We start from the raw sequence: 12,944 nt of genomic DNA on the forward strand, positions 1-12,944 counted from the left end.
ATTTTCAATGTCACAAGAAGATTTCGAAATGTCGGACGCTTGTGTGATCCCCGCAAAAGACATCCCGAGTCTCATCGGGCCCTCCAGTCACCGTCTCGTTGCAACCCCACCGGAGTGACCAGCTGAGAGTCGTTCCTGGTGTTACTGCGTACCTGTTACCACCTCGGCAGGGTTGAGATTTCACTTGATCATGTAGATACTCGGCGACTGCAATGTGCAATTTTCTGTTCAATCTCACCGTACTGTTCTCTCCCATGTTAATATCCGCCCCTGGCCGATCTGTCACCTGTCAGGCATACATGAGGACCCGCACTAGGTGTATACAATCATCCACCGGAGAGGTCTTCTGACCTCCAAAACTGGAGGGATTCCACTCTTCTTGGGTCTCCTGTGACCATTCTTCATGAAATACACTATGCAACTTTGGGACCTAAACTCCAATCCCACTTGCATCACAGACGTGAGTTCCGTTGAGTGGATGGCCAGACAGAGGTCTATCTGGAAGCGACCAGGGCTGCATGTATAAGATCTTTCGTCGAGCCGAGTCTTTTGTGTCGCCTTATGGTATGATGAGATAAATGATCAAATCCAACTGCTTATGGTTACCCACGGCGCAATCCTAGCTGTCAACACGCGGGCAGTGGTCTAAGGAGGGGCAACTGGAGCAAGACTCGCGGGAATGAAGTTCCGGCTGTGGCAAAGTCAAAGACGACTTTGATGGGTGGTTGAGCGAATGCTGGAATGAACTATGCACTCCTGGTGAAGGGCGTGGCGACGATTTCACTTTGGAGTCAACCATGAAGCTGGCTCTTCCGGACGTGATGACCAAAGCGGCGACAGGCGTCATGGCTAAGTATAAAAGAGACAGAATGCTTTACGCATGGAAATTTTTCGAGTGTGAAGCTACCTTAGGGCAATACTAAGCACGTTCACAATGAACAGATTGATATACTACAGACCATCCTTTCTTCGAGCAGGACGCATAACAGTCTCGCTTCGTCGGCACGTGGCTACTTCACCACCCAAACATCCCAATCCCAGCAACTTTGCAAATCGATCGCCAGAAGAGATGTCTGAGATCGGCCACCGAGGCGGGAAGAAGATTGGAGGTAAGGCTCGAGGGGTGGGTGGATTTCACGACATGGACCCGGACAAGCAGGTAGGCGCGTTCAAGCCATCAAGACTGATTGACAAATTCGGGGATGTCTCGAATTTTGGGAGGCTGATTCATGACGCAGCATGCCATAGCCTCACGAGGTGGACGCGCAGCACGTAAAGCTGCCGAGCAGACATTGGGCAACGATGCAAAACAACCACCGAAACGTAAGCCCCAACCACTCTGGCGCTCTCATGAGCCTCCGATCATTGCACCGGCTTTTGGAGAGTGGCAGACTTGACAAGTTAGTCGGAGATGGAGTGGTTAATTGAGTCAGACGACCGTGATGACGCTTTCTGTGAGCAAACTTCAATCGATTGGTAGAATTGTGGTCTAGAATGATGCAAGGTACCCGTTCAACCGCACGGTGCATGTAGATGCTCCTTGTCTGTAGGCTGTACTCGATAATCGATGAAGATCAATCACTGTTATTATTATTTACTCGGCCCAAAGTGGACGGGTGTAAACATTGCTGCCTCAGGCATCTTGTGCATGCCCGCATTTTATCCATTCGCAATCTCTCGCGACCATTTCCCAACTGTGATCTTTCCAGTCGCTATTGTTATTGTGTTGTCTTTTTATGGAATTATCGCAGAGCGCATATTGCGACCTGGAAGCTCCGCGACCCCTGCAAGGTCCAACTTGCTGTGACATCTTGACACGAACGTAACTTGTCGCAGTACCAGCAAATATCTCCACCACGCGTCGGCCATCATGGCCAACTCGGGTTACACATCGCCCTTCCCAACTTCGCATGATATAATCGGACAGTCGACGCTTGCGACCCCTCTGTTTATGCCCTCCTCTCCTCCGCGACAATCAAATCGCTCAGCAAATCAAGCGCCACAGTCCCCACGATCACCGCAGTCGGCGCATTCACCCCAATCTCCTCGGTCTCCTCAGTCTCCCCAGTCCCCTCAGTCTCCTCGGTCTCCTCCATGTCCACAGTCGCCGCGGTCGCCGCAATCACCACCCCTCTCTCCACCACGTCCCGAGAGCCCGGTCTCTGAAAAATTCGATCCTCATCAAGACGACGACGATGAAGACCGCGTGACCGATCGTGGATCAGACCATGAGGACCACCTGCAAGACTTGTCTCGCCCGTCGACTCCCGGAAGCCCAAGTGCGATAGACCTGGATGCGCGCCTCGCCAACTATACTGTTGACTTCAGCGCATTTCCCAGCAGCAAATTTCTCCATGACAGGGACGAGCCACTTCTTCCGGACCTGGATGCGGACGATGCGCAAGACAAGCTGTCGGAGGTCGGTGGCCCTGAAGACTTTACGGCAAACATGGAGAGATACCTGATGGGTGAGGGCACTTCAAGCGCCCGGAGAAGTCAATTCAGCGATCCTGACGATCTCCCGGAACCAAAAGCCCGATATAGTTCCGTCAAGGGTCGACAGGCGGCCGTCGACGACGACGCAGATGCGGCGAGATCAGCGAGTTTTGGGCCGCCGGTCGACATGTCGACTCCCTCGCACCTTCTTCATCGGACAAGTGCCCTCCCACGCGACTCCACCCAACTCGAAGATATTGAAGAGGATCCGCAGGACGAAGTCTCGGCGATGGCGTCCCCTTCAGAACGCAAAGTGTCAATGTCCTCGGATCATTCCACAGGGCATCTGGAGGAACGTCTGCAGCAACGCATTGCTGAGCTCGAAGAGGAGATTGAGAATCGAGACGACCAAATTTACAAAAACCGGACGCGCGTCATGGAAGCTGCCTCGGCTGTAGAGAAAACGCGGCATCTACAAGCTGAGTTGCAGCTTAAGAATGAGCAGTTGGCCGCGCTCACCGCAAGAGTCGAGAATGAGGCGAAGCTCCAGGCGCGGATCGAGGCGCTTGAGCAAGAAAAGAATCAGCGCGAGCAACTCCTGCAACAGTCCACCACACGTCAAGCCGAGTTTGGTGCCGTCGAGCAGCAGCTCCGAGAGATGCAAAAACAATTCGAAGATAAGGATTCCCAGTCGGCACTCGATGCTGAGCGATTGGAGACGATCTCGCATTTGCGGCAGCAATTACAGTTGACCCAAGAACAATTGAAGAAACGAGACGAGACCTTGGACGAAACGATGAACAAGCTGAAGGAAGTGACCCGGGCAAAAGAGGTGCAGCTTCACGAGAAAAACGCCGAGATTGACAGGCTCAAGGGCGAAATTGACGAACAGGCCTTGGAGAATGAAAGGCTAGAACATGAGCTTGAGCGCGCCAACAAAGACTATGAAACTCTGGAGGATCGCTTGACTGCCTTGGAAGTCAAGAGCGCTCCGCTTGAGGAGAGGAACCACTCCCTCGAGGCAGATCTGACGCGGGCACAGTCGCAGGTGGAGGCACAAGAAAGCGCTTTGAAAGCCGTGGCAGCAGACTTGCCCATAGGCAGTCGCAATACATACAGTGAAATTCTCGACTTGATCAAAGATCTGGGTGGCGAGGACCCGCCACCAAGGAGGGTCAGCTCGCCCAAGGGCAAGATTCCCGAAGACGTCGGTGTCGACGTGCAGGAATTACGCGATGAAATTTCACGACTTCAGCAAGAGCTGCAGAATGCTAGTGTTTCCCAAGAATCCGCTGAGACTGAGACCGGCCGTGTGAAGGAGCAACTTGCCGAGACACAGGCTCTGGTCAAGACAATCGAGAATGAGAATATGCGTCTGAGCAGTCGAGTTGAGGAGCTGGTCTCTAATCTCAACAAAACTCGGCATGAGTTGACGCGTACGCAGGAGGAGCACGCCGAAGCCCTCGAGAGTGTCGCGCGTCTCCAGGAGGCAGCACTTGACCAACCGACCAGCCCACCGGCATCTCCCAAGACTCAAGAATCAGGACCATCTGAAGCGCAAACCGCCGCACGGATAGCGGAGCTGGAGGCCGCTCATCAGGCTCAAGTCCGAAGCTTGCAAACCGTGCATTCCACTGCCGTCTCCACCCTGCGGTCCTCTCACGCTGAATCCATGCGTAAGATTCGCAGCCTCCTTTCCTCAGCCGAACGCCGTGAAGCTGAGCTGCGCACGGAACTCACCACGATTCGCACGTCTTGGGGATCTCAGGAAACCCAATTGCGCAAGAGCTTCAAGTCTGAAATCCGTCGCCTGGAAGCCGTCATTGCCGCCAAAGAAGAGACCTCCGTGGCTATCGACGAGCGCATCGCATTGTCGGTGGACAAGCGGGAGCGCGAGTGGGAGCGCCGCGTGGACTTGTTGCTCAAAGAGCGGGATCGCATGGCTAAAGTGCTCATGATGTATTGGGGTGAGAAGGACTTGGGCAAAGGCCCTGGTCCCTTGGCCGGTTCCAAGGGACATCGTCGGCGAGATGGCGATGGGGTCGATGCCAAGCAGGGGCAGGCATACAAGTACCTACACTAGGAAAGCTCACAGAATATCAAGTCATTGTTTCGCCATTTCAATAATTACACGTAGCAGGAATACAAATGTTTTCTTCACGTCGCAAGTCTTGCCAGTCAGCAGGGGCCCGTCTATAACCGCACGTCAAGGTCACAATGGATTTCAGACTATCAAGTTACTGAGTCCTTTGATTGCTACCGTGTTTCTTCTCAGACTTCTCAGAATCTTCCGAGGCGGCCCCACCCGATGTGCAGTACCTGAATATAATCGAAGATTTGATATCCTGGGCAATATCATCTGAGTATCGTTTACATGTGCACTCTTCTTACCAATGGTCATGTCAGCAGAGTATCTAGGCTCAAAGGTCAATTGCTCAATGGATGGCGTATTCGACCAAACGTTTGATGTAGTGCGTTTCGGGCACTATCTTGAACGTAAACCACTAGGTGGGAGGTATTTCCTAGAGGGACAGAGGCGCTGATCGTGTTTTCACGAACGGAGAAAAATAAACTTGGTAGCTCGGCATCCGGTCACGAGGAGTAAAAAGTGTCTTGAACTTGCGATCTTCTCGGCTCGTAAACGCTTTCCTGTGGATGATATTTGTTCCCATGATCGTTTGTGGACTTGCTCATAATTGACAAAAATCTCTGGAAGACTGATACAAAAGCCGACTTGACCTCAATGGTAGACACAGCTTTGGTCTGTCCTTATATGATTGCCAGGACTGGCAACACGTAGAGGAGCGACAAGTGAACTCTTGATAGAGACACACCAAGCCTTTTTCAACGCTCCAGCTTAATAAATGGAATCCATAAGTACTGCCTCCTCGATTAGGGCTGAATCGAAGGTTTGATAGTAGGCTTGAAAAAAGAACATCTTGAAGGGAATTGAGTACTGTATAATGTCATATCCAGATGGCTGATTAGTACCGCCGTATTAGAAACTCATATTCGAGCCATGCTCTTCACCGTGCATGAGAAAGGTTCAGTATTTCAACTTCAAGTACGCGTGGATACTGACCAACCTTGGTACCTCACTCGGTGCCGATGAAAATACCTAGTCCTCGAGCAAGTTCTTGTTTGGTACCTCCGTAGAAACCTACTGTGACTGCCGGTACCTCGAAGGATGTCTGCGGCGGGAATAAACCTTGATTTCTACGATTCACTGTAGGGTTGACGAAATCATCTCGTCAGACCAGACACGGTCGTTAGATTTCCCAGATGACTCACTCATCATCCGATCTCAAGCACTTCGCTTTGCAAATTCAGCAAGTGCGATTTTCGAACCTCAAGGAGCCGTGTCTCTGGGTTGCAATCATGGCCACGCAGAGCACTGAGAGTTCTTTTCTCGTTGGCCTGGTGGGCACTGAGATCGTCACCGAGGTCAAACCTGAGCTTCAGCTACCGACGAAGACCTGGGTTACTTCTGAGAGAATCGAAGAGCTATCTCTGGTCGTAACCCAGCAGGCTATTGATCTAGGCTACAAGCCTGGATTTGCCGCTGCCAAGTTCTTTTGCTATTCCAAAGACAACCCATCGCAAGAAACTGCATTCATGCGTGTTTACCGACAAATTCCTCTCTCTGGGACAGAATGGACCCCATCTTGTACCCGGGCTGCTCAAGCACTTCCCCAAGCCAAGATTAGAGAGTTGATAGCCTACAAAACTCTTCAAAGCCAGGCATGTCCCGTCGTTCCTCAACTGCTCGGATACCAAGAAGAACTGCAAGGCGATGATGGACTTGTTCCGGGAGGGTCTTCCATCACAATCGTCTGGCAGAAGGTTCCTGGGTTTTCTCTATCGCGAGAGTACTTCTGGAATCTTGATTTCGACCATCGTGAAGCTATTCGCGAGGAATTTCGCCATGCATATGACTAAGTCTGTGACAGTCTCGGGATTATCATATCATTTCATGTCATCCACTTGGTGCTCGTGAGTCGGCTCAAAACGTCTAAATGAATCACCAAGACAGCTTTTGCCATGTGGATTTGAGCCAAGCCCACCCACGACCTCGAAACTCATCTATGACGAGGCTACTGGAAAGATGTATGGCGACAAGTTCCCTTATCAATCACTGGTCTCAAGGTCATAAGCTCACTGTTTTCTGATATAGACGGTTCTCTGGGTTTCGAATGGCTGTGCCCATTGATACTGTCCCCGAATGGTCGCCCACAAACTTTGTCGCGTATGGATTGGCTAAAGCATCCCACCGGACGGATTGGTACAAGGACGAGAGCGGGTGGGAATTTTGACAAACGCTGGCTGCGGATTGGCAGATTTGGTTTGTTTTTCTTCACTTTGATCATATCAATCCTTTCACCGTCGACAGCAGTAGGCATGGGATGATCACAAGCCCCTTATAATTCCTATGACTTTTTGCAACTTTTCACTGGACCTAGAATTATGAGAGGAAGGGAAACTGGCCCCCCGAGATAATTTCACCATGGATGACGTGTCAGAAGTGCATCACCACAGACGATGCAATAATTTTTAACCGACTTTCGACAGGGCTATTGCAATCTAGTTTCTCCGGCGACAAATGAGTGTTTCAAAGACCAAATATCTCATAAATTCTCGAGGGGAATATGTGTAATTGATTATCTAGGTTAAAAATAACAGTACATGCAAGGCTAAGTGCGTAAGTTCAATCCACGCATTTGCAGATATTTGTCCAAGCAAAATCACAAATCAAAAGCTGCAACCAAAGAAGGATGAAAATCAAGTCTGACCAGCAGACATTTGATGTAAGAATCAGGTACCAGTTCTGGCCCGTGCAGCTGGTCAATAGAACCCTAGACTCGTCCGATTAGTCCCACGATAAGTCCCCTGGTGGATCACATTGCGTCTGATCTCTGAGCCCGTTCCGCCAAGGTTGATGTCATCCACCGGCAGCGCTGGAATCGAGCCTGCCTCAAAGATACAGCTGAGGGGAGTGTTCAGACCTCCGTGAGTATTACTGCGCGGACGACGAGTACTCGGGTAAATGACATCAACATCACCGCGGCGGGGAAGATTGGGCACCGAGAGGCTAGGGTCAAAGACCGGCTGCTGGGCAGATCGACGTTGGGAATGAGGGTGAGGATATCGGTTGGCTTGGTACTGGGTATGTCCGTATGGTGAGACCCGACGCCGTTCCCGGGACTGCGACGACTGACGACTCGGATGTTGCACCACGACAGGCGGGCGTGAACCTGCTCGGCGCGGGGGCTCAGCCTGCGACAAGGGCGGGACGACGTTTTGACGGCACGATGAAGAGTATGCTCGTGCACGCTGAGATGATGCTGGAGCGGGAACGTAGTTTGGATGGTGAGGATGGTGGATGGAAATTGCAGTCTGAACTGTATGTCCAGATTGAGATCCAGGGGTTCTGGCCTGCACAGCGGGCATGACAACCTCTGGAGCGTCGGCTGAGCTCATAGTCATCGTACGAGAATGGCCCTCGGGTTTTGTTCCAGTGGATTTCCCTGAAGCCGGTGAGACCAAAGGCGACTCGTTGGTTTTCTTCTCTTGAGAGGCGTTTCCTGTAACGGTTGAGATGGGAAAGACCATCGGATTCCTGGATGTGGACGGTGTCACTACTTGCTTTTCAACGTCCGAGGCCGCATCAGGGTTTGCCAGAGCTAGGATTTGAGGATCCGACGACAATGGCAATGACAGAGGGAATGATTTCGGCAGGAATCGCCGCAGGGATGAAAGTGACGATTTGCCCCTCTTGTGATTTGTGGTGAATTGGGCAGGAATCTCTGGAATTTTTGGAGCAGCAAAATTAACAGGCCCATGGACGTCGCAGGCGGTTTTCGACGTTGTCGCAGTAGTACTCCGTGACATCGGGTAAAAATCTCCAACAAGCGTTTGCCCACCAGGGGAGAGTCGAGCTAGAGAGCTGTCCGGTGATATGGTGGTGCCTGAGGTGATTTCGCCGTATTCAGAGCCAGGATTCGTGTTCACATGAAGCTGGGGTCTAAGGCGGAGTGGCGCTGGATGACGAATGCTCGGATGGCAGTTGACTTTATCCGCAAGAGGATCAAAAACCCACGGTTCCTCGCTCGCCTTGCCATCATGCTGTCGACACAGATTCAGTATCTCGTGTTTCAACCTTTCATCGCTGTTCCAGCTGGTGCTGGAGACCAGGCTGCCGTCCCGTGTAATGGATGAACGCTTGTAAATGCCAATGATGGAGACGTCGTATGGCCTGTCGCAAAGTTGTCTTGAACAGTATGTGGTGCACACGGCCACACTAATAATTGCATGTCAGCAACGAGTCAGAGACAGTTCCAGGAAGTAACCTTACAATGCAATAACCGATACAAGAACTGCGCATTGGTGAACAATGCAACTTGTACCAACTTTCCAGTAGCCACCCTCATAGCCAGCTGGAAGACATGTGACTTGCTCGGCAGCCACGACCAGACCTGCAATACTTGCAGCCAGCCACATCATCAGGTCCAATCGATAAACGTATGTGCAGATGTTGTGAAGAACTGTCTTCTGTTCTCCAAAGCCTCCGATTCTATTGTACTGCCAGGCAACTAGACTTTGGAGGAAGACCACTGGGATTGTAAGAAAAGACTGGTAGGAAGAATTAGCTCACAGCTAAGCGAAGATGTTAAGCCTTGTGTTTGCCTACCGCGACAATGCAGAGAATCATGCTTGGCGCCATCTTCGAGTCGACCTCATGCCTTCCATAGAGAAAGAAAGCGAGGACCAAATCTGCAATCGATTCGAGAATGAGACAGTATAGTGAGATGAAAATCACCCTTTTCGTCCGGGTACCCTCCTCTCGAGGCGCGGGTGAGGAGCCGGAAGTCATGATTGCAGTGATTTTGAGCAACCTGTCTTCCAGCGTGGCAAGCACAGAGGGACTTTCGTATGAGGTTGAAGGATGGTCGTCGTACAAGTGAGTGAGTGTCGAGCTGGTTGGCACGAAGAGGGTGATATGAAAGGCTTTATGGTCACAAACAGTTGGATGCGAGACCCTGGTCGATTGGGCAGCTTTGGGGAGATTGGTAGAGCGACCATGGAGGAGACATCCCAGGACTTAATTAAAGTCCTCGAACCGCTCAGCATAGTTGGGTTGCGAGCGCGTCGACGCGCCTGTGGAGGGGTGGAATGCGCAGGCGGCATGGCAAGAATTTGGGCTGTCAGTACGGAGTCGGTGGAGAGCCAATGATGGCATTGATGCTCGTACGCCATTAGCTGGCGCATTGATCTTCTGGAATGTCAATCAGAGGGCTCTCTGAGTGTATCAGGGATGGTGTCCCTGGAGGAGTCGAAGCGAAGGTCCTTTGATGCCCTTTCTAATGTGGGACTGGCCCACAGCCACCACACATTGGTCCTTGCAACCCATGTGGAAATTTCCAAGGCAGTGAGTGCCCATGTAAAAAACTGCTATGATCGCATCATTGACGGGATTTCGTGCGAAGGAGTTGTACCTGAAGGGTTGTGCAAAGAGCACGAACGCGCGGGCAGGGGTAGGTAAACAGGATCCCTCGATGACGCGAGATCAACTTTCACCTCGCAACCCCAGGCACTTGGCGTCATTGTCGCCGCGATAAAGCAGTATTTACCAGATTGTTCAGAAAGATCAATTCGCAAAAGCTGTAGACATCGTCGGCTGAAGATGAAAAGGTAATTCATGCGGCAACCTGTCGAGCGAACTACAGAGCCGTGTAGTAGAGCCCTTCGATCCGTATAGTAAGTACATCACGTGATGACAGGGGTAGGTGCCCTATGGACAGCAAGGACTTGAGGTTTGAAAGATCATCCAGGAGGAGAGGATGGCCCTTTAAAGCTTTTTTTGATCATTGTGTACATTCAAAACAGAAGCCTTGAATACTTGACTGTGAGACCTCAATGTCGGAATGTCAACGAAATATGCGCGGTTCTACGTTTGATACACGGCGTCTGGGGACAGACCATTCAGCAACGACGCTCTATACTATTTCTGACGCGATATTAGATCTCTCGTCTTGCCCTTCGACTCTTAATTATCATCAATTCGAAAACTGAGGATCCTCGCATCAGGCAGGGCAAGAGCACATTTTCTTCTTACATCACGGCTTGCGCCTTGCAAGGACCGCAGGCTCAACAACATCGGCTCTGATGCGTGAAGACGAAAAGAAAAATACACAAAGACGGGAGGCTTCAGCATGAACATCTGACCTTCTTATCGAGGCCCAGTTGATCATATAATCCAAATCTTTTCACGTTCAAACAAGGGAAATTCTACTTGGGTTTTCAGCGAACATGACATTTTGGCCACGGCATTGCCGCATGCTGTCGATGCCTATTACCAAGTGGCCCTCGCATCCTTTTCAAGACTCGCTCAGTTGCAGGTGGTGAAATCATCAAGTCCGGTGTCGGGAACGGTCCCCCCTGGAAGACAAAAGGCAACGTGTTCTCCCTTCAAGTGCTTGAATACACGAGAGTATTCCGCCTATTGGATCTCTTAGTCTACCTCCGAACCCTTTGTGCAATATTTTTGTCGTCGAATTATTAAACTTACCTCGATTCGATCAACGAATGCCGTGTAGATGTTGTCAGACTTCATCTTCTGACGGACCAAATCCGAAACTCCGCCAAGGATCGCATTGACAGTAGTCATCTTGCTATCCCAGGTGAGCAGAGCCGAAACCCCGGCCCCATCACGACGAATAGCCTCTGTGCTACCATAGATGTCTGTCTGAATGTCAGTGAGAGTCCAATTGTGGATTTTCATAATGCACACTCACTTTGCATCTTCTTGGCGATGGCCATGTTTCTCCACCATACCATTCCCACGGCCTTGTCGAAAAGTACTGTCGGGAAGACGCTGTAAGGAGTGATGACATCGAGCTCCTGCACGGTCTGGTTTGCAATTGATGGAATACCTGCATTTGAGATATACCCGACGACGTCGCCCGTGGATGGATCGGTAACATTATTGACGGACGCAAACATGCCAGGAACTTTGGTGGTGACTGAATTGCAAGTGCGAACACGTTCAGCGTTCTTGAAAACACGACTGCACAATTCCACATCAATCAAAGATATTCTGCTGGCATGCCCATATCTATAACTCACCGAATAATATCAACATCATAATAGGGCATCTCCATTACTTTCCAAGTTTCATGGCTAGAGAACCAGTATCCTATTCGAATCGACATCAGCGCTGCATGATTTCTTCCCGATACAGAGAAAAGCTCACCTTTCTGGACAGTAATGGGGCCATACTTGCCCATGTGATAGTCAACACTCTCCAGCTTGGCTCTCTTGAATGTCCAAAGATTCTCGATTTCGAGATCAGACAGACCCCCGAAGAATTGGAGCCACCACGTGAACAATTCTCCCTCAAAAGGGTCATCAAGGTAGCTAGATCCCTCACAAGCATAGCTCTGACCAGGATGATGGACCGGTAATGACTGGTCCTTGATGTCCACGACAGCGCAAAGTTTACCTGATCCTTGGTAGAAAATCTGAGCAGAGAGAATTGTATCAGTACGGTCAGACACATCCCATCATGTCCTTTTCTGAGAGCCAGGAAATTCATACGTGGGCTATCGTAGTCTTGGTATAATCCATCCAAGACTGCCATTTCTTAGCGAGCTCGCCGTAAGCCTTGCTGGGCGTGTTTTCGGCAGCCTGAATGAAAGCATACACGGCCCACAGCAGCTCACTGTATTTTTTGTTAGTCTAGGAAAGTCTCAAAGGCTTTTTGTGACCACATACCCATTGTCCAGACCCGGAACGCGATTGTTCCAGTCCGACGTAGGGGTTAAATCTTGCGAGGTGGAGGTGAACCAAGGCATGAAACCTCCAAATCCAGGATAGCTCTCGTTGAATCTCAGATAGGTCTGCAGTTTGAGGTCCATGATTGATGCCGCGATTTCAGGCGCCGATGAGGGGTCATTTGGAGAGAGAACTTGAGCTGCGTCTGCTGACCCCGAAATGGCATGGGCATAGAGCATTATTTGAAGGGACTATCAAGTACAGAAATTAGAGGGTCCTCAAAGCCATCGGCAGCTAGGAGACTGACCTCTTTGCTCGCAGCACTGAATGGATGTTTGACGGTTTTTTCTCCGGTCGTCCAGTCAATGTTGGTTCCGTCATAAGACATACCGTTCTCTGAGTTATAAGAGACATCGTTTTGGTGAAATCTCCCTTCCCAGTACAACACATCCTGAATGAAGTTGGAAGGATCTTTCAAAATTTGCTGTTGAGAATACTGCTGAGCAAAACGACAAGCGCGCTCGCCATGTCTTTGTGGTGCTCCAGGTAAGGCAGTCGCCAAAGTGGCACAGATCAGGCCTAGAGAGACCTGATGGAAATACATCCTGGTGTTCAATCTGTATAGCTCCGAAGCGAGTAGCCAACGAAGCACAAAGTCCACAGTTCGAGTTGGGCGAGTCTCGATTTAGAGATTTAATGATGGTTTTTGGGTTGTATTCCAGCAAGATTAACCCTTT

General features: G+C 50.5%; 5 protein-coding genes across 5 annotated transcripts; 3 read left to right on the top strand and 2 right to left on the bottom strand.

Moving 5' to 3' along the window:
• Positions 1–934: 934 nt before the first annotated feature.
• Positions 935–1,397, top strand: POX_a00450 (uncharacterized protein; the record flags this gene model as incomplete). Its single annotated transcript, XM_050109392.1, has 2 exons — positions 935–1,159; positions 1,239–1,397. The coding sequence occupies 2 exons, from the start codon at positions 935–937 to the stop codon at positions 1,395–1,397; spliced, it is 384 nt and encodes a 127-aa protein (XP_049973160.1).
• A 473-nt stretch (positions 1,398–1,870) lies between these two features.
• On the top strand, positions 1,871–4,519 carry POX_a00451 (uncharacterized protein; the record flags this gene model as incomplete). Its single annotated transcript, XM_050109393.1, has 1 exon — positions 1,871–4,519. The coding sequence occupies one exon, from the start codon at positions 1,871–1,873 to the stop codon at positions 4,517–4,519; it is 2,649 nt and encodes an 882-aa protein (XP_049973161.1).
• Positions 4,520–5,718: 1,199 nt separating this feature from the next.
• Positions 5,719–6,375, top strand: POX_a00452 (uncharacterized protein; the record flags this gene model as incomplete). The annotated part of the gene is made up of 1 exon (XM_050109394.1): positions 5,719–6,375. One exon carries the CDS (start codon positions 5,719–5,721, stop codon positions 6,373–6,375), a length of 657 nt encoding a protein of 218 aa, XP_049973162.1.
• A 903-nt stretch (positions 6,376–7,278) lies between these two features.
• On the bottom strand, positions 7,279–9,621 carry POX_a00453 (uncharacterized protein; the record flags this gene model as incomplete). The annotated part of the gene is made up of 4 exons (XM_050109395.1): positions 7,279–8,734; positions 8,789–9,066; positions 9,125–9,441; positions 9,555–9,621. 4 exons carry the CDS (start codon positions 9,619–9,621, stop codon positions 7,279–7,281), a joined length of 2,118 nt encoding a protein of 705 aa, XP_049973163.1.
• Positions 9,622–10,822: 1,201 nt separating this feature from the next.
• Positions 10,823–12,811, bottom strand: POX_a00454 (uncharacterized protein; the record flags this gene model as incomplete). The annotated part of the gene is made up of 8 exons (XM_050109396.1): positions 10,823–10,933; positions 11,003–11,175; positions 11,229–11,500; positions 11,560–11,629; positions 11,687–11,954; positions 12,031–12,154; positions 12,208–12,458; positions 12,515–12,811. The coding sequence occupies 8 exons, from the start codon at positions 12,809–12,811 to the stop codon at positions 10,823–10,825; spliced, it is 1,566 nt and encodes a 521-aa protein (XP_049973164.1).
• Positions 12,812–12,944: the final 133 nt, after the last annotated feature.

The sequence above is a fragment of the Penicillium oxalicum genome, chromosome I, assembly GCF_001723175.1.
Source record: "Penicillium oxalicum strain HP7-1 chromosome I, whole genome shotgun sequence".
Taxonomy (NCBI): domain Eukaryota; kingdom Fungi; phylum Ascomycota; class Eurotiomycetes; order Eurotiales; family Aspergillaceae; genus Penicillium; species Penicillium oxalicum.